This window comes from Monodelphis domestica, chromosome 7, assembly GCF_027887165.1.
Source record: "Monodelphis domestica isolate mMonDom1 chromosome 7, mMonDom1.pri, whole genome shotgun sequence".
Classification (NCBI taxonomy): Eukaryota; Metazoa; Chordata; class Mammalia; order Didelphimorphia; family Didelphidae; genus Monodelphis; species Monodelphis domestica.
Genome location: NC_077233.1, coordinates 99,270,710 through 99,292,443, shown reverse-complemented (window position 1 = coordinate 99,292,443; position 21,734 = coordinate 99,270,710). Strand labels below are relative to the sequence as shown.

At 38.2% G+C, this 21,734-nt stretch overlaps 1 protein-coding gene across 35 annotated transcripts in view; it reads left to right on the top strand.

The window, feature by feature from the left end:
* The window catches only part of MAP4 (microtubule associated protein 4), a 234,822-nt gene that overhangs the window by 65,057 nt on the left and 148,031 nt on the right, over positions 1-21,734 (top strand). For all 35 annotated transcript variants that reach the window (XM_056805211.1, XM_056805221.1, XM_056805215.1 and 32 more), the window contains one exon: positions 20,812-21,065. In XM_056805211.1, the coding sequence (XP_056661189.1) occupies positions 20,831-21,065 (235 nt within the window). In that variant the 5' untranslated portion in view covers positions 20,812-20,830. The remainder of the gene's footprint in view (positions 1-20,811; positions 21,066-21,734) is intronic.

Here is a 21,734-nt window from a genome sequence, read left to right as displayed (position 1 = left end):
TTGCCCAGGGTCACACAGCTGGGAAATGTCTGAGGCTAGATTGGAACCCAGGACCTCCTGTCTCTAGGCCTGGCTCTCCATTCACTGAGCTACCCAGCTTCCCCCTTGGTTTTTTTTTTTTAACCCTTCCCTTCCCTCTTGGAGTCAATACTGTGTATTGGCTCCAAGGCAGAAGAGTGGTAAGGGCTAGGCAATGAGGGTTAAATGACTTGCCCAGGGTCACATGGCTAGGAAATGTCTTAAGGCCAGTTTTGAACCTAGGACCTCCCATCTCTAGGCCTGGCTCTCAATCCACTGAGCCACCCAGCTGCTCCCTCCTTGGTTTTTTTTTAAAAGCAGGACCAATTTCAAAACTACAAACAACAGAAACATGGAGAAATGTACTTGAACTGATGGGAAATGAAGTAAGCAGAACCAGGAAAACAATACACAATGACAGTATAATGGAAAGAATGACAACCATAAAACAACTGAACTTGAATGTTATGAAGTTATAAAGAACAAAACAAAATTGGCACCAAAGAAGAGATATGAAAATTATATTTACCTCTACTCCTTAGGAAGGAGTCAGGAGGGGTCCACGGGTCTGAAAAATTGCTTGTAATGTCAATTTCTTTTCATGGCTTGGTTGACTTTGTAGAGTTTTTTCCTTTTTTTTCAAGTTTTATTCTTTTTTTTTTTAATAAGAGGTAGTTTTCTGATAGGTTGAAAAGGAAACAGGGTAAATCTAGGCAATATAAAAACAAGACAGAAGAAATGAATCAAGGGAAAATAATAAACAATAGTTAAAACACAAATGATAAATAAAAAAGAAATCATAAACGTCTGTTAAAAAAACTCAAGTAGAACTGTGTGCAAGCACAATGGATTTTAAATATAAATATATAGATATTTACAACTTGGTAACTAATTTGGTTTGAATTTTTGTCAATGCTCTTTTAATGTCAGGTGATTGTTGGTGTCTCCAAGAGAGGAAGAAACACTATATCTTTCAGTTTTACATATATATATTAAAAATGCAATTTACTTCTCAAACTAAATTTACTAAATTAACTTCACAGGAAGAATTTATACAATTTCTAAATATGAAAGAGTAATTCATAAATAGCAGTTAATGGGAAAAATAATAGCTACCGAACTCTATATATTCCATTCTTGAAAAATGTTAAGTGATTAATAATGCCAGTAACCAAAATTATACAAATATTAATTATTGCAAAATTCTGACCAAAAAAAATCTGTCATTATTTTAAGAGCATTCCATTCAGAATTCCATAATGCTATAAAAAAGGTTTTTTTAAAGGTTAAAAAAAACAACTTACCTTCCACCTTGGAATTAATATTATGGATTGGTTCTAAGGCAGAAGAGTGGTAATGGGGGTTAAGTGACTTGTCCCGGGTCACACAGCTAGAAAGTGTCTGAACCCAGGATCTCTTGTCTCCAGGCTTGGCTCTCTAACCACTAAGCCACCTAGATGCTCCCAGTTGCCATTTTATTTTATTTATTTGTTTATTGATTGATTGATTTGTTAAAACCCTTACCTTCCATCTTGAAATCAATACTGTGTATTGGTTCCAAGGCAGAAGAGTGTTAAGGGCTAGGCAATGGGGGATAAGTGACTTGCCCAGGGTCACACAGCTGGGAAGTTGTCTGAGGCCAGATTTGAACCCAGGACCTCCCATCTCTAGGCCTGGCTCTTAATCCACTGAACTACCCAGCTGCCCCCTGCCATTTTATTTTTTAAGATTAGTAGCCTAAACCACAAACATTAAAGTATGTTTTGACTCTTGTTAGCTGTGTGCCACATTTTTTCAGTCAACCCTTTCAAAATATTTAAATGTAAAATGATTCTTAAGTTGAAAATAGATGATAGGAAGTGGAGACAGAGAACAAGGGGACGCTGTCTTTTTTCCTTAAGTTTATAATCTAATTTGAATGACAGTCATAAAGGCAATATATTCTTTGGAGACTAGTTATGTACCTCGGAGATTAGATATAATAAAATTACGCATGTACAGAGCATGCAAATGAGCTTTGAGCACAAAACTTTTTTTTTTCTGCCTTAACAAAATTTATTTACAGAGTGGATAATATGATTTTGCTTCAGGATGTTTGACCTTAAATAGCCTGCAGTTGGAATAAAAGGCAGACACATAGATATAAAACTGAAAGCATTTGTCCAAGAGTACCTAACAGCCATTAATAGAGCAGATCCGAAGGCTTCTAAGGTTTCATAGCAGGCATTTGTCAGGTCTTGCTTCCAGTATTTTTAGGATTGTATATACTAAGAAAGGGAACCTGTGAAGGGCTGCTATTATACTATCTGATCTCAGGCTGTCAACTGCCTCTGAGGGTCAGCCACAGATAGAAGTCCCCAGCTTTGCATTTTATAAAATCTTTCAGGGATTATTATTTGAGTAGTATATTACTTTAGAAGGGAATTCCCAATGTAACTCAAGGCAATTTGACACAGTTTTAAAAAACTTGTATATGCAGCATTTATAGCCTTCATATTCCTCAAATGTCGACTTAGGTGGCCTTGAAGAAATAACTTTTCATTTCACTCTAAAATGGTTTCCTGTTTGCATTGCTTTTTCTGTTTTATTGGAGAGCACCGTATTGGTCTGAACATAGGACACAGCCTTAAGATGAGGGAAGATGAGAGGTGGGTGTTTATAGTAATTATGTAAAATTTAGTTTAAATTATTGTTTTTTTTTAAACCCTTACCTTCAGTCTTGGGATCAATACTGTGTATTGGGAGAAAGAAGTGGAGAGACTCAAATACTGAGAGAGAACTGGAGCAAAGACAATGAGGAAGAGAGAGCCAGAGAGCAGGAAACTGCAGAAAGGTAGAAGGAAAAGAAGGGACAGAGGGATAGCAAGTGAAGGAGAGAAAGGAAAAAAAACCCTTGGAATACATGGAATAGGCATTTTCATAAAAGTGGGAGTGCATAAGGCAAGCCGCAGAAGAAGAATAGAAGAGTTCAGTAAATTCTAAAATGTGCAAATGGTTAGGTCCAGATAATTTAGTAAAACTGTGACTATTTCTTGATTGATAAGATTTAGTATAGTACTCATCAAACACCCAGTGGAATATTTTACACAATTAGATAAAGCTGTAACAATGTCCATATTGAAAAACAGATGGGCAAGAATACTAATAGTAGTGATGAGAAGAAAAAAAACTTTACAAATTTGATAAAGGGCGCTGGTCATATCAGCTTTCAAAATAGATTTGAACATATTAATTAAAAAAGTGGTTTATGTTTAAAAAAATAAATCAATAGTATAGAGTCAATAACCTTGATATAGAAATAGATACATGGTAAATGTGATACTATAATTATTAGAGAAAAAAATAAGCATTTTAATAAAGTGTTGGGAAAATCGATAGCAACCACAATCAGCAAGGAACTGTTAAAAATCTATAGCAGTATGTTTTTTTCAAATTAAAGATGAATTAGTTGAAGGAAACAGATTGTTTTCAAAAATGATATATTACTTTTTTAAATTGACAAAAACATACCTTCTTAGACTTCTTCCTGAACCCCTTTCTCTAGATTGATAGTCAGGGGAAAAATATTTCCCACATTGGTTAAATCCAAAAAAATGTTTCATTCTGCTCTTGGAGTACTTCACCTCTATCAGAAGTGAATAGTCTGTTTCCTTATTAATCCTCTGAAATCAAGGCTTGGTAAGATTTTTCTTATTCTTTCACAGTTGTTTATCTTTACCATATTGCTGTCTTTACTATGTATCAGTTCAGACAAGGCATCTCAGATTTTTCTGAAAGTATCTCCATTGTTTCTTATGGAAAAATAGTCTTATCACGTTTATACACTATAACTTATTCATCTATTCCTCAATTTATGGGCATCCCCCCCATTCTCATTTTTTGCCTCCTCAAAAACAGCTATAAATATTTTTGAACATCCTTAGAATTTGTTTTGCTTAGGGTTAATTCCTCCCTTAATTTTCTCCCTTTAATTTTCCATTTCTTCTCTTTCTCTTTTATTTTTCTGTTGAGTGACAGATAATTTTTGAAGTAGGAAATAAAAATGTTTTCCATTAGAAAAATTGTTTAAGCTCTTCAGTAATATACTTTAAAACTTTTCTTCATTAATCTGGCTTAAGATGCAAAATACAGTGTAGATTGGACCTAGGGGTGAGGGAAATAGGTACCTAAAATTACATTTTTGGTTGAATTGCATATTTGGAACCCCATCTGGCCAAAAAATGGTCTTATTTGTTCTTATTATTTGTATGTGTTTTTTCTCATAAGTCCCTTAGAATTGTTCTGGATCATTACATTGCTGCTAGTAGAGAATTCAATTACATTTGATTGTATCAGTGTATCAGTCTCTGTGTATAAGGTTCTCCTGGTTCTGCTTCTTTCACTTTGCATCAGTTCCTGGAGTTCATTCCAGTTCAAATGGAATTCCTACAGTTCATTATTTCTTTTAGCATAATACTATTCCATCACCAACAGATACCACAATTTGTTAAGCCATTCCCCAATCAAAGGGCATCCCCTCATTTTCCAATTTTTTTGCCACCACAAAGAACTTTGCTATAAATAATTTTGTACTAGTATTTTTCTCTATTCTCTCTTTGGGGTACAAACCTAGCAGTGGTATGACTGGATCAAAAGGCAGTCAGTCATTTAAAGTCCTTTAGGCATAGTTCCAAATTGCCTTCCAGAATGGTTGGACCGAATCACAACTCCACCAGCAATGCATCAGTGTCCCAATTTTGCCATGCTCTTCAACATTTGTTAATTTCCTTTGCTGTCATATTAGCCAATCTGCTAGGTTTGAGGTGGTACCTCAGAGTTGTCTTAATTTGCATTTCCATAATCAGGAGGGATATAGAACACTTTTTCATGTGCTTATTGATAGTTTTGATTTCATCTTGTGAAAACTGCCTAGGCCCCTTGACCATTTGTTGTTTGGGGAATGATACAATTGATTTAGTTCCTTATATATTTGAGAAATTGGACCTTTTTCAGCAGTTTTTGTTATAAAGTTGTTTTTTTCCCAATTTGTTGCTTCCCTTCTAATTTCATATGCATTGGTTTTGTTTGTACAAAACATTTTTAATGTAATCAAAACAACTCATTTTACATTTTGTGATATTCTCTATTTCTAGCTTGATCTTAAATTCTTTTCTTTTTCACAGATCTGACAAGTATACTTACTATTCTATGTTCACTAAATTTATTTAGATGATAACTGATTAACTCATTCCATAATTGATGAACTCTTTTAGTTCTACAAATGGATGCTTTTCTCTTTGAGATTTGGGCCTATTAGTTGTGTTACCAGGATAAAAAGAATGCATCATTTAGTAATTTGGATATTTTTGGCATAATTCCAAATTGCCTTCAGGAATTGTTAGATCAATTCACAGCTCCATCGACAAGTAGTACATTAGCATGCCTATTTTCCTCAGCCTGTCCAACAGTTGTCACTTCCCACTCCTGTCAAACTACTGATTTTTTAAAATAAGAAATATTGAAGTATAGCTCTTCAATTCCTCTTAGACATTCAATATCTTTCTTTTAAATAGAATATTTGTGGCAGCCCACTTGGGAGAAGTAATTCTGTGATTTGCAAAATACTCTCTCCTTCCTCCCAATCTGGTGTTTCATCACCCTTAAAGGAATTTAATGCTGCTCTTTTTTTAGTGAATTCTATTCTTTGTTTCATCTTTCAAAGGAAAAAATGGGTTTTGTTTTTTTTTTTATATTAGACTTTCTTAAGGATATACTACTTTAAGATCATTACCTTCTCCTTTGACTCTTGTTTTCTCTGTTGATGATTTTTATCTTTATTTTCGTTTGCCTGTAAACCTGTTAAGAATGCTTTTTTTTTTTTACTTTTACCTTTTATCTTAGAAGTAATACTTTGTATTGGTGCCAAGGCAGAAGAACAGTAAGGTTAGGTAAGGAGGGTTAAGTGATATGCCTAAGGTTACAAAGTTAGAATATGTCTGAGATTATATTTTAACTCGGCACCTACTATCTCTGGACCTGATTTCTCAATCCATTGAGCCACCTAGCTGCCTCTGATAAGTGTGCTTTTTGAAAACCTTGTGTAAAGTTTAACCATATTTGGGTCAAGGAATTTTCCCTGCTTTAACATCATTTTTTTAAAGTGTTTTTTTGGAATAAAGTGTGAATATTTTGAAATTCAGCTGTTGACACTTTGACAAGAAGTAGATAAACCAAATCTTTTTTTGTTATTTTCAGTAGTACAGGATTTAAGGATGCTATGCTATATGCTATATATAATAATTTTATATTAAATCTCTGCCCTATATTATAGGTTTATAGGATGACATCAAATGTATATGTAGATGTGAATATGGAAAAATGTACCGAAGAGACAAGCTAGTATTTTTGTTTTGACCTTTGGTATCTTAAGATAGTAGTAATGTGGTCTCTGGGATTTGATATGGGGAGCAGTTAAAGACACATTTTCACTTAAGACTTTGTGTAGAGATGAGATTTAAGATTTTGCTAGGTCTTCTCTCTCCTTTTTCTCTAATATTAATCCTTCAACCCAGCTTCCTTATTTTCCCCTTTATGCTATATTTATACCCCTCTCTGGGGTACATTCCCTTTTTTAGAATGCCCCTTCTCTTTTTACTGCACCTATTCATATACGAGGGCTTTCAAAATTCATGCTGAAACAGAGGAGGAAAAATAAATGGTGATAAGAACTTTCATTCAGTTTTTCATGTACTTGTCAGCATGTCAAGGCACATATTGTTAGTTTCAGGAGTCTGGTTTTGGGGACTCTTTCAGACCCTGCTTTTGCATCATGGACCACCCATTGTAAAGATCAATGAATTGAATTCCAGCTTTGCTATTTGCTATCTGTGTGACATTGAGGAAGTTAATTAAGCTCTCTTGGCCTCAATTTTCTCTTCCATAAAAATTAGATTGTCAGACTAGATGAGTTCTAAGGTCCCTTCCAGATTTTTTATATGGGGGTTTGTGCACACAAAATTCTATATTCTTTCAGGCAGGGACAATCTAAAAAGTAGAAGAAATCTCTGTGGAAAGCTGAGGAATCTTATTCTGTAATTATTTTAAGATGATCAACATTGTAGCATCATAGAGTCAGGAAGGACCTTAGTTTCCTTAATACCTGGCTTCTTTTTGAGCATGTCCAGGCATTGGGAATGTCATACCTTATTAGGCAGCCTCTGCCATTTTTATAATCCTACTAAGATCTGGAAAAGTAAAATTGCCCATATGCCTCCCAATTATTTTGATGATTTTACTTTGCTGCTCCCACTGGAGCCAGGCAGGATGATTCTGATTTTCTCATACAGGGCAGCTTGCATGCGTCCCTTCCTGTTCTTTCAAGGCTCCTCTTCTGGGATCTAAACCCCTCCAGCTCCTTCATCCCATCCTGACACTACTCTGTTTTGTCCCTGTCACTCCTACCCTGTGGCATCTTTGACTTGTCTTGGTACTTGTCTGAGTTTGGTTTGATAGTGGGGCAGGGTGTAGACAAAGTAGGATGTTCTGGATTCAAAACTCTCTGTGTCTCTCGGCTTCCTGCTCTGACCTTCACCTCCTGGCATTAGGACTTCTTGCCTTGGCTTTGCTGACAATCTCCCCTATTGCTGGTGAGCTTGTAGATGCCTTCTTGCACAATATTGGGAAGTGAATTCATTTACTAGGATTCTCATTCGATTTCTTGATCATTATTTATTCTGGTGCACATTTCACGTATTTGCTGGAAATGATGTATGGCAGCAGGGCAGCACACTTCATGCAGGCAGACACCTTGACTTGAAGTCTTTTTTTGACCAAGGAAGGGAGACAGGTAAGAAGATGAGAATCCAGTTGGGAGAAAATAGCTGCTGATCTGCTGGCTCCCTTAGGATTTATATGCGTCTTCTTCAGTTCTTTTGTTGGCTAAATAAGCTGGTCATGACTAATAATATTGTGTTCCTCTTTGCCTCTGTATCTGGTGGTAGGATTTTTCTGAGGTAAGGATGGAGTGCAAAATATTCATCCCAAATTTGTTCCAGAGCAGTTCTTTTGTCATGCCCATTAGGGGACGTAACGTTTGACAAGATCTTAGAGAGTTTGTTTTACCCTCTAATTTCATAGTAAAGAAACTGAGGCATTAAAGGTAAAATGACTTATGAGGGAGAATTCGAAGCTACTCACTCAGGCTCACTCTGTTACAGATCTACTTCTGAGCTTACCTCTTATAATGTATACAGCAGAGGAGTCATGTGAATATCAATGGGAGATGAGTTCATTTTAATAGATTTCATCTGAATTGACATCTGAATCTGTCTCTGCCCTCATGGAGTTTATGGGGGGATAAGACCCAAATACAAATAATCGTAATACAATTTTTTTGACATAAGTAAATTTAGAGCGTTAAAAAATGAAATATTATTTAATGTTACTTTTGAATGGATAGAGGCTTTTTGGAGAAAAGGGGAGGTTTTAAATTGTCATACTTAAGAGATAGAGAATTCTTAGGCTCTCTATTATAATTACTGGTTGATGGGTTGGTTACCAGAACCTGTCATTCCTTCTCTCCCTGTGCCTTAGCTATACTAAACCTTGCCCTCATGTTCTCCAGTCCTTCCACCCTGAAGTCCTTTCTTAGTGCTCTGAATTCATTTTCTTCTCCTCTTTATCCCAGCCCCAGAGTTATCAAAGTCAGGGCCATATACTGACTCTACTCCAGCATCACAGCTGGAGAGCACTTGAAGGGACCTCACCAGCCATCAAATGAGATAATAGATGTCAACTACTATGCAGACTTTAAAGAACTCTATGAATGGGAGCCATTTTATTACTTCTTGTGATTCCCTCATTTTACAGACGAAGAAACTGACGCCCAAGTTGGTTAACTGGCTTGCCCAAAGTCACACACAGTAGTAAACATCAGAGATCCTCAGTGTCCAGAGACAGTTCTCTCTCCTGTGGCACCCTGCTTCCCTTCCCTCTTGTCTAATCCCCACTCATTGCTCTCCCAGCCCCAGCCTTGGATCAACTGAGCTCCTTCTTATCCTTAGCCTCCTATTTACTTGCTGCCGAAGGGAGAGGGAGGAAGTGACATAATTGAGTGGGGGGGGGGGCACTATAGACTTAGGTTATTTAATTTCATGGTCTCTGCAGCAACAAGGAAATCCTTTTACTCCTCCTCAATTGATTCTTTATTCCCCACAAAACCTGTTTCAAAGGTTCTCCTCTCTCTTCAATCCTCCTCCAGTTCTTCAGCTGAAGCCATTCTGTGAGGTCTTTTTTCTACCTTTCTGTTCCTATTAAAACACCTTAGCACGGGCAGCTAGTTAGCAGTGGATAGAGTTCCAGGCTTGTAGTCAGGGTAGACCTGGGTTTAAATTAACCTACCTATGTGACCCTGGCCAAGTCATTTAACCCCCAATACTCTCTCACTGCCCTTCTGCCTTAGAATTGCACTTCTGAGACAGGTGAAGGTTTAAAAAACAAACCAAAAAACCTTCCCTTCCTCCATTTCCCCAGTAGCCTTTTTCCTTGCCAAAACCAACTTCTTCTTCTATAACCTTGATCTTAGTTTCTCCAGCACATTGCTCCTTTAGTATCACCCTCCTTTAGTCTCTCCCTTATTGGCTTGAAACACACCTAAGCCTCCCTCATCCTTAAAAAAAAGCTTTTACTGGATACTCCATCCCTTCTTATGTCCCTTCTCCCTTTTTCTCTCCTCTCCTCTCCCTCTCCCTCTCCTTCTTCCTCTTCCTCCTCCTCCTTCTCCTCTCCTCCCCTCTCCTTCCTTCCCCTCCTTTCCACTCCCCTCCCCTCCCCTCCTTTTGCAGTTGGACTCTTGACCCTGTTACTCAGATGGCACTACCTCCTCAAAGTTATCACAGATTTCTTAATTGCCAGATCTGTTCTTTTCCCAAATCTCATCTTGCTTGACTTCTCTTCTCCATTTGCTCTGTTTACTTTTTTCTTTTCTGTTTTTTTCTTGGCAATTACCCTTTTTTTGGTTGGCCTCCCATCTACCATCTGTATCACATCCCTCAACTGTGAGTTTGTCCCAAGACTATTTGGGTCTCTCTAGTGACTTCTTTTTATCCTCTGTCATAGGTTTAATTATCATCTATGCTGTGATTCCCAGGTCTGTCCTTCTGTCTCCTGAGCTCCAGATCTGCCTCTTTCACATTTCAAACTGGATAAGCATCACAACTGCTTATCATATCCCCAAATTATATCCTCTGTCAAAAATTCCTGTTTCTGTTGAGGGGATCACCTTTCTTCCAGACTTATAGATTTGTAACCTCAATGTTATGCTCTTTCCCTCACAAAGCCAATCAATTGTTAAATCTTGTTTGTACTTCTTATATCTTATATCTTCCCTGTTTATCTAGTCACTTTGTTTGGACCCTTATTACTCCCTGCTTCATCAACTGTTGAATGAAGCCTTTTAATTGTTTTCCTTGCCTAAAATCATCTCTTCCCACTACAGCCTATTCTGCAAACTGCAGTCAGTGATTTTCCTTAATTGTAGATTTAACTCTATAACTCCTCTATTCATTAAACTCCAGTGGATCTCTATGCCTCCATTTGCCTATTGAACTTGTTAAACTGGAAGGGCCATAGGTACCTAATTCAATATTTGTATAATTGAAATCCTTATCTGTCCCCCCAAATCTGCCTCTCTTCCCAGCTTGCCTATTTCTGTTGAGTGTACCATTATTTTCCTAGTTACTCAGGCTCACAACCTCACTGTCATCCTAGACTCCTCATGCTCACTAAGAATATATAGTAAATAATGAACAATAAGGTCTGAAGTGCCTGTTTTTCAGGATCATAAAATCAAGGGAAGATGAAACATCTCCAAAATTTCAAGTCAATAGGAAAATGAGTTGAGTGCCAGGGAAAAAAAAATCATCTCATCTTATATTTAGTTTTCTGAAGTAGGTCACTTATGAGAGCGATTTACTTAAACTTAAGTTTAAGATTGTAAAATTTTAAATTCATCTCTGTACATTGGACTGGCTAGCCTCTGGGCTAATAACTACTCTTCCACTTTCTCAACATTTCTTTTAGGAAAAGCAAGTCTTATTTCCATATTGATAGTCCGTGTATTACAGAAATAGTAGTGAATCTGAACACATTAGCATTTGCTTCTTATCTGAGGCTGTATTGAAATAAAAAACAACCTGTCAAGGGTCAGAACTAGGAAGTGTCTGAGGCCAAATTTGAACCCTGGACCTCCTGTCTCTAGCCCTGGCTTTCAATCCAATTAACCATCCAGCTGCCTCCCCAATATAATAAAAATTAAAATCCTAACTAAATTAATTTACCTTCACAAATTATTTCTTGGAAATAGAAAAAAAATAATAAAAATTGATCTGGAAGAACAAAAGGTCAAGGATATCAGTCAAATTAATGGGGTGGGGGAATGAAGGAAGGAGGTCTAGATGTACCAGATCTCAAACTATACTATATAGAAATAATCATCAAAACAGTCTTGTACTGACTCAGAAACAGAGCAATGGATTAATGGGAGAGGTTAGGAAATCAACACACATTAGTTAATGACCATAGTAACTTAATATTTGATAAACACAGAGTTATTAGAGGAAGCAATCATTATTTGACAAAAACTGCTGGGAAAACTCAAAAACAATATGGCAGAACTAGGCATAGACCAACACCGTACACTATATACCAAGATAAAGTCAAAATTGATGCTTGACTTAAAAATGAAGAGTGATACCATAAACAAATTAGGGTAACACGGAAAAGGCTTATGGATAAAAGAAGAATTAAATGATCAAATGTCTTTGCTTTTTAATAATGAAAACTGCTCCACTATTCATTTTCTTTAAAGATGCCAAGGTTCTTCTCAAGAATACTCTTTTTTTTTTAAACCCTTACCTTCCCTCTTGGAGTCAATACTGTGTATTGATTCTAAGGCAGAAGAGTGGTAAGGGCTAGGCAATGAGGATCAAGTGACTTACCCAGGGTCACACAGCTAGCTGGGAAGTGTCTGAGGCCAGATTTGACCTAGGACCTCCAGTCTCTGGGCCTCTCAATCCACTGAGCCACCCAGCTGCCCCCTCAAGAATCCTCTTTTTAAGATAAAGGTGAAAGCAGGTTTATCAGATAGAAAAAATCTCTCCCTCTTTTTCTCTGACTAATGCAATGATGATAAGAAAGTAGTCTCTTTACCAGAATCCTCAAGAGCTTCCTTTATAAAAGTAAAAACACATGCTCTCATTGACTCCATGGAGAGAGGAACTTCATAGCAAGGCATTTTTCCTAATGGCAATTTTCCTTGGCTCACTGTGAGCTCAAACTGCTTTTTTCTGCAATATTGTGTTTGGCTCTTAAAGATACAGTGTAGCAGTATATAATATTTCTTTGGGAGAATTTAGTGAAATCAGTGTTAAAAAATAGCATTAGTCTTTTTGTCTGCCATATTTAACGATTTGTCATTGAATTTGTATTCCACTAAAACTCATAACTTTCACAGGAAAATTGATCATGCTTCCTTCATCCTCTACATCCTCTAAGACTGATCATTTTTCTGTTTCAATGTAACTTTATTTTACTTTTTGTCAACTAAATAGCATTAATCTTCCTGTCCATCTACTTCTCCTTCCTAACCCACCCTGCCCCCCAAAAGGGAAAACACAATTTTTATAAAAATATAATGTATAAGCAAGCAAAATAGATTCTCACATTGGCCATATACAAAAACGTAGCTTTAATTCTGAACCTAATATCTCTATTAGGAGGTAGGTAGTATCCTTCATTGTCATATCTCTGGAATTATGATTGAACAAAGTTCAATCTTTAAGTCTTTTTTTAAGCTGAAGCATAATCAATTTTACTATTTTCTTTTGATTCTGCATGAATGCTTTTGTTGTAAATAACATTTTTGGATTCTTTATAGAACATTCCGTGATATCCAATTTTATTTGTAAATTTGTCCCATTTATTTTCATAGTTTTATAATCATTAATTGGGTATTTTATGATCATTAACTATGAATTTTAAAGGAAAAACTAAGTGAGAGACAGATGGAAATAGATAACATAGTAATAGCAACAGACTTTAATTTTTCTCTCTCAGAACTAGATAAATCTAACAAAAAATAAGTAAGAGAAAATTTAAGGAGCTATATGAATAGAATGATACATAAATTAAATTAGATATTTGGAGACCATAACATATTTACATGAGATTAGTAGTAGATCTAAACCTAAACATACAGATTAGCCAAAGATAGTTTCTGCTGTAACAGTGGCTTAGAGAGCATATATATTCTTTTTTTTTTAAACCCTTACCTTCCATCTTGGAATCAATATTGTGTATTGGATCCAAGGCAAAAGAGTGGTAAGGGGTAAGTAATGGGGATTAAATGACTTGCCCAGGGTCATATAGCTAGAAAATGTGTAAGGCCAGCTTTGAACTGAGGATTTCCTGTCTCTGGGCCTGGCTCTCAGTTCACTGAGCCATCTAGCAGCCCCTGAGCATAAATATTCTACAAAAGTCTTACTTCATCACTCATCATACTATAGAGATAATCCTGTATCCCTGAGGAGTTGTGGTATTGGAATAAAAGTTCCACTGAGTATGACCATGCTAGAAAGATTTGTTTTAGAAAGAGTATGGTCCTGGCAATATGTGGTTTTGGTAATAGATGTTAACTGAGAACCAGATGGTCTAAAGTAATTAAAGTAAATGTTGGTAAATAAAAAACATGAAGAAACAGGCTTAATGCTACATTACTAGAGCAGGTATGAATTTTTTTTTAAAGAAAACAAGATGGAAATATACATTAAGAGCTATATATATAGTATGTATATAGAGAGTTCATGCTCATTGACCTAGAGTTCCCATTATTAAGATTAGGCCTAAAGGTATTCATTATTGAAAGGGTAAAAAACTATGTATGTACGAAAATATTCATGGTAGCTTTGTGTGTTATGATAAAATAACTGGGGAAAAATACAAATGCAATGAATGGGAGAAATAGCTGAATAGATTATGATACTTGAAAGTATTGTATATTATTATACTATTAGAAATATAAAGAAAATAAGGAGAAAAGAGTAAGAAAAATACACACCATGATTACATTTTTAAAAATCAGCCGTAAAATCAAGAGGAAAAAAAATCCAAGTAAAACAAATCCAGTGAGAACTCAAAAGCAGAGGATGTTATATTTGTATATATATATAATTTACATATTTTTAAACAAACTGTAAACAATATGGAGTTTATGTTTTACAGGTAATTTTTTATGCATTTGTTTAGTTAAATGTTTTGTGGTGTTTAACTTAGTATTTAATAAAATTTTTAAAAATTGAATGTTTTTCTCCACGTATATTAGGGGCAGCTAAGTGTCACAGTGGATAGAATTCTGGGCCTAGAGTCATGAAAATTCATCTTCCTGAGTTCAGGTCAGGCCTCAAATAATAGGTGTGTGAACCTGGGCAAGTCACTCTGCCTTAGTTTCTTTAACTGTAAAATGAGCTGGAAAAGTAAATAGCAAACTACTCTAGTATCTTTGCAAATAATATGGTAAATGGGATCATGAAGAGAAGGACACAGTTGAAAAATGGCTGAACAATCACTCTCTTCTGTTCTCTTCTATTTTTACTTTTTTTTGTTTCCCTTCCCTCCTTCCTTCCTTCCTTCCTTCCTTCCTTCCTTCCTTCCTTCCTTCCTTCCTTCCTTCCTTCCTTCCTTCCTTCCTTCCTTCCTTCCTTCCTTCCTTCCTTCCTTCCTTCCTTCCTTCCTTCCTTCCTTCCTTCCTTCCTTCCTTCCTTCCTTCCTTCCTTCCTTCCTTCCTTCCTTCCTTCCTTCCTTCCTTCCTTCCTTCTTTCCTTCTTTCTTCCTTCCCTCCTTCCTTCCTTCCCTCCTTCCTTCCTTCCCTCCTTCCCTCCTTCCCTCCTTCCCTCTTTTCCTTCTTTTCCTTCTTTTCCTTCTTTCCCTTCTTTTTTTCCTTCTTTCTTTCCTTCTTTCTTTCCTTCTCCCTTTCCATCTTGGAGTCAATACTGTATATTGGCTCCAAGGTAGAAGAGTGGTAAGGGCTAGGCAATGGGGGTCAAGTGGCTTGCCCAGGGTCACACAGCTGGGAAGTGTCTTAGGCCAGATTTGAGTCCCACCCTTTCTTTTTAAAGATCAAGAGGGCAATGAGAGAAAAGGAATGTACTTAGCACTGGTGCTCCAGATTTGGTATGGTACATTTCTATTTCCCTGTCATTCTTCTTTTTCCCTTACTCAGAGTACAGTAACAGGTTTTTATCCTTTCTTTTTTATTAAACCACTCCTTACCCATCTTTCTTAATGTTTTCTTCTTTTAGAACTAATCCAGGTTTTAATCCACCTAATTATTCTTACCTCTCTCTTTTCTACTATTCTCTTCACCCTTCCCACTCTTGCTCCCATTTCCTTTTGGGTAAATATATTTCTAAACCCAACTATCTATGAATGTATTTATTCTCACATCCTTTGACTACTGAATTTAGATGCCAATATCAATTCCAGTGAGTCCAGTTGTTACCTGTTGTACATCTGGATTATGAGAGAATTTCCTCCATTCTTCCTCTCCCTTAGCCCCCTTAGTGTATACCTTTCCCCATCCCCCCTTCTTTTAAATCATCAAAATATTCTGGGTCATAAGACTCTTATCTTTTGTGTTTTAGATAGTATATATTACAAGATCTTTACTGTGGCTGCTAAATCTTGTATGATCTGGATTTCATTTCAGTCCCCCCCCCCCCCCCCCCATTTATTCAAAGATGAGTTTTGTTGGAGGCCATCTTTCCTTTTGTGTGTGTGTGTGTGAATGTTTTCCCTGTAGATTTATCCACTTCTGTTCAAGGTCTCTTAATGGTCTTCTTTCTGAGATCTGTGGAAGTTTCAGGACTGATTCCCTGTCTTCCCCCAAGAATTCCCCTGTTCCCGTTTGGACCTCCTTCCTTCTGACTGTGGTGTGGGGGAGGGGGGAGGGAGGAGGAGGAGATGATCTGGGCCGGCCCTAGCCCAGGTGACTTGTTAATGGACAGACCAGGCTCTAAGGGGATGTTTTGGAGAATACCGGCTGGTCCTGGTGATCTGCTCTGTGTTTTGTGTCCAAGCTTTAGCATTGGTGCGGAAGGAGCTCTATCGGGGAGGGGTAAAATGAGGCACAGCTTCCGGTAGGGGGAACACGTGACCTGAACTGAGAAAGAAAGTGAGCATAGAGGTTATAGAAGCAAGGGAGCAGCCTGGTGGGTCAGTGGACAGAGAGCCAGACCTGGAGATGGGAGGTTCAAGGTTCAAATCTGCCCTCAGATACTTCCTAGCTGTGTGACTCTGGGCAAGTCATCGTCACTTCACCGCAGTTGCCCAACCCTTGCTGCTCCTCTATCTTTGAACCAATACACAGTATTGATTCCAAGATGGAAGGTAAGGTTTAAAAAAAAAAGGGATATCCTTTCTCAGCAAGTACATAAACAGTTTGTTGAATGAATGAGAGACGTTTGTTGTTAAGCACTTCCAGAAGCCACCCAGGGTGCTAAACAAACCAGGGGGCAGGACAGTGTGGTGGGATGCCTCACGTACAGGAATGGGGAGTCTGGAGAAGCAGGCCTGGCCTTGGAGTCATAGGCCCAGCACTTTGCCTATCTTACAGAGCCCTTTAACTGTGAGGAGCCATTATTCTGGAAGTTGTGTATTAAAGGGACTTGGCAAATCCCTCGGGAGGCTCGCCACCTTTCCCAAGAGCTTTGCTATTCCTCCAACAGCCCTTCTTCCCGAGCAGGGGCCACAACGCTCTCTCCATCCGTGTGGAGTTGGAGCAGCAGCACCATGTGCTGCAACTTTCCTAATCCTGTCTGGTCTGCAACCCCTGTGCCAGCTATGCGCCCTCACCAACACGCATAGCCGGGCTCCTGGGAAATTTGGTCATTCCTGCCTCCTAACGGCCCCCCTGTAGATCTTCTGCCGCTTGGCAGGCCTTCGCCCCCTCGTGCTTGGGCTCTTGCAGGATCATCTTGCTGAGGCCCCTGCCTCCAGCTTCTCCCTGCCCTTCCCACCCTGGGGTGGCATTTCGGGCCTTCCTATTGGGTTAGAATGCCCCCTGCGCTCCTGCTCTGGCTTGGGTAAGTCACTTCATTTCTCTGGCCCTCTTGATTCCTAATCCACAAAATGAGGGGGCGGGACCAGGGGATCATTAAGTTCCTTTCCTGGGAGCCCATAAATGACAGCCCTTCCCTCTCCAGGGAGAGCCCTGCCATTTGAGCAGACTCCCCCGGGGTAGCAGGTACCATTCCTGTCCCTCCCTTCCTGACAGGGCCCAGGAAACCCTGATGCTAAGACCAGGCACAGCCCTCCTCCATCAGTTGGCTTTCTCATCCCGCAGGCCCGGAGTCCACTCCTCTGCACAGTGCTTTGCCCAGCCATTCAAAACAAAGACCAGCTGGAATGCCTGCTGAGCGTACAGATGATGCTTTGTTGTCTGGCTCCTTTGTGTTTTGTTGTCTCTCTGGATTCTCAGCCTATAAGTTTATTATTATTCCCTCATACTGCAACAAGTGCGTATAGGAAAAGCGTTGGGCCATCGAGTCCACTGGGAACCAGAGGAAAACTTCTTATTTTGTTTTCGGGGCAACCTTATCCTTTGGACTTGGGTTAAAAAATAACAGGGGCTAGGAAAAGGGCCTGTGATTTACTACAACCCAGTAAGCCATGCTCTTTGTGGGGATTCTGAAAGGGAAGGGATCAAGGGGCCGGTGGAGCAGTGCTGCCTTTTCTTGGCTCGTGTTTCCACCCATCTCTATTTTTTAAGCAAAAAAAAATCCACTCAAATGTGCCTGAGAGAGAGAGAAAGTAAGCTGGGAAAGATATGAAATGAGAAGCCACTAGATAATTATAGAAGGTAGCCTATTGTTGATTTTTTTGTTTATTTTTGTTCCAAACCTGTAATTACGGTAATAACCTCCCTACAGAGATGCAGATAGACAACTGGTTTGTAATTTATTGTTTTAGGGAGTCTGTGTAGGGCTCCTGAGAAATTATATGAATTAAATGTCAGAAACAGAAATGGAATCCAGGTCTTGTTGGTTTAGAGGCCAACTAGGCCATGTTAGTGAGTTACTAATGTATTTCCAGCTATCCATCATGCTTTGGGTAGGTATGGAGGAGGGGTACAAGGCAGTGTGAGTGGCAGGGCATGAAGGGAACAACAATGGAATTTAAGGTTATCTGGTTGTGACCTATAGAGACAAGAATTTCAGGTTTCTTGCCCTGTATCTAAATAGATCTTTTACTATTTCTCTTGACAGATTCTAAGTTCCTTTTCTCCATGGTTGTACTGAGATAAACTTAAGTAACTTTTATGAGGAAAAAATTAATAGTAATCTCTAAAATACATGCATATTTATTTTGTATGAATTTAATTTGTTGTATATTTATATATATTATATATATATATGTATTATATATATAATTGTAGGATAAACCATTAAATAATCCCCTATTAAGGGTCTACTATGTACCACTCTACTATGTGCCAACCTCTGAGAACCGAAGGACAAAAATGAAATGATCTCTGATTTGTGGAAGCTTGCAGTCTCTCTTTATGTGTGTGCATGTATGTGTATACAGAATATGTACTCATCAACAGCTGAGGGAGGTCTGGAAAGGCATCATTTAAGAAGTGGGGCAGCGGTGGCTCTGTGGACAGAGAGCTACTAGAATTGGGAGGTCCTGGGTTCAAATGTGGCTTCAGACACTTCCCAATTGGGTGACCTTGGCCATTGCCCTTCTGTCGTAGAATGGAATTTTTGGCTCAATTCTAAGACAGAAGGTAAGAATCAAAACAACAAAAAAGCAGCTAACCCTTGAAATGTGCCTCAAGGAAGCTATGGATTCTATAGTTAGAGGGGGAAAGAAAGGGCTCTCCAGGCATGGGCAACAGCTGCAAAAACATGGACATGGGAAATGAAATGTTGTGTGTGAAGGAATAGCAAGGCCAGTTTGATTGAACCAAAGAGAGCTGTTAAAGGGGAGTGATATATATTTAGCCTGGAAGCTAGGCTGTTAGAAGTTTTAAATGCCAAACAAAAGAGCTTGTATTTGGTCCTTGAGCCTAGAGGCCATAGGGAGCTAGTGGAGTTTATTGAGAAGGGGACTGACATGTTTGGGGAGAGGTCAGCATTGGAGGGACACTAATGTGAAGGCCGTTATCATCATCCTGGTGAAGGTGATGGGAAGAGACACTGTAGAGGGAGAGGGAGCAAGATTTGTTAGCTAATTAGGCATATGGGGTAAGGGGTAATGAGCAGTCTAGAGTGACTCTCAGGTTGCAGACCTGGGTAACTGCAAGGAGATAGTGGCTTGGCAGACATGGGGAAATTCACAAAAGGATGTCTGTGGGTCAAAATAATTGGGTTATGTATTGGACATCTATGGATCATCTCAGTGGAAATAGAGGGTAATTACTTAGTGATGAGGGTCTAGATCTCAGGAAGGTGATGACGGTTTGGATCTAGAAATCTGTGAGTTCTTTTTCGGGAAGTGATATCGAATTCAGGGGAGGTCACTGAGAAAAAAGTGTCGAGAGAATGGGAGAGGACAAAGCTTCGGGATATGTCTACAGTTAGGACCATAAAGGGCCCTTCAGTTTGGTCCCCTGTTCTAGAGAGGAGGAAGCTGAGGCTCACAGAGAGTAGGTGACTTGCCCACAGTCATAGAGTGTAATGATTGCAATTCTCTGGAGACTCTATCTGGATTTATTAAATAATAAAAAAGGAGCCAGAGAAAAAAAAGGTACCAGCCATGTGTGGCCCACTGTTCCATGACAGCCTCTTCCCACTGGCACTGTCCTAGGCACCTCCTCCTGAGCCAGCTGCTCAGCTCCACTGTGAGCACACCAGCATTTGCTTAGCGACATCCTCCATCTGTGAGGCTAGAGAGACCTACTTTCTTCCGTGCCTTTCCCGACTCCCTCTGACTTCAGGATGCCAGGAGTTACCACACAGCCCACTAGGGAGGACTCCATCCATCACTTGAGAGATAGGGTTCAGAGTTCAGAAGCAAGATCCTTTTCCTTAAAATTCAATTTTAAGGTAGTCTTGGGATGCCAAAAAAAAAGGTAGTTAAATTATCACAATAGATAATAAGGAGCAGAGTTAGGATTTGAACTTGGGTAATATGACTTCAAGTTCCATTTCTTTCTACTAAAAATGACTGATTAGAACTCATTCTAACACTTTAAATCAATATTGTCAAGTTAAAATAAAACCAGATCCCTGCAGCCTGCCTAATGACTTAGAAAACTACAAATTGACATTATCTATGTTTTATTGTATTTTTGTATTTTTAAAATTTTGTTAAAACATTTTCTAGTTCCATTTTTCTCTGGTTCAATGTTATATTCCAGAATGTTGCCTTGAAGTTGTGTATTCAACACCTCTGCATTAGACTGCCATGATTGTATAGCCATGTTAATATAAATATATAGTCTTTTTGTCTGATACCTCCAAGTCATTATTATGTCTGATACCTCCAAGATTATTGTGAGAATCAAATGAATAACATGTAAAGTTCTTTCCATACCTTAAAGTGATATGTAAATGCTATTATTTTTGTTATTGTTTTATTATATAAACCAAAGAATCTTTTTAGTGAGGTTATCTACAAAATGTTAGACATAAGACCACATGATATTTCAAGCCCTTTCCAGGGATAAAATTATTCAGTTCTAAGTGTGTTGATATTCACTAATTTAATGACTTTTTAATGAAATGCACCACCTCCTTTTGTTTCCATCTCACACAGGCAGATTCAGTGTTGAAGAATGGCTGATTTTGACAATAGCCTCAGCCTGGAAGATGCTTTAACTGAAACACCACCTGAAATTGAGGAAGAGATAAAACGAGATTTCATGAGCACACTAGAAGCAGAACCATATGATGATGTGGTGGGAGAAACTGTGAGCAAAACAGACTACATTCCCCTCCTGGATGATGATGATAAAACTGGGAACCCAGAGTCAAAGAGCAGACCTCATCTGGATGGTGGTCAGGTTGAAAGTAAGTTTTTTTTAAGGCAAGTAGTCCCTTTGTGCACAGCAAGGCTTTGGTGGTCTGGTACTTAGAAAACACTGGCTTTTGGTCATAATAATGGAAGCTGTGAATAGATTGAACTTTTTGGAGTTGGAGTAAGGGATTTTATTCCTCTGTTTTCAAATGGACTTATCTATATAACCAAGGGTCCTTTCTCTTTGAGTGAGCATTTAAATTTAGAGAACTCTCTTTCACTTATCCTCTATAAGAGTAATAACTTTTTGTAGGCAGAGATTTTACTATGTAATAGTAGTTTTACTTTTGAAGGCATCTTAGTTTAAAACAAACATTTTTCTATGAACAGACAGAAATGCTGAAATAACTGTTTTGGACACATAGTTTTAAAAAAAAAAGTCTCTTATCACACTTCCCTAGAGCTCGTCATATTACAAAATTTGAATCCTGAAATTCCATGCTTATGTAGAGATCCATTTTATTCTCAAATACAGACGTCATGTGTTATTCCCTTTTGCAGTCTGAGAGTAGGCTTAGAACAATGGAGTATTAATGTCCCTTTAAGAAAGGTCTCTTGCCTTCAAATATGCATCTTTGTTCTATGTGCCACAAATCTCCTTTCTTTAATGGAGAAACGCTTGGAACTTGAAAATGAAACCAGACCCACGTAAATATTTCTTT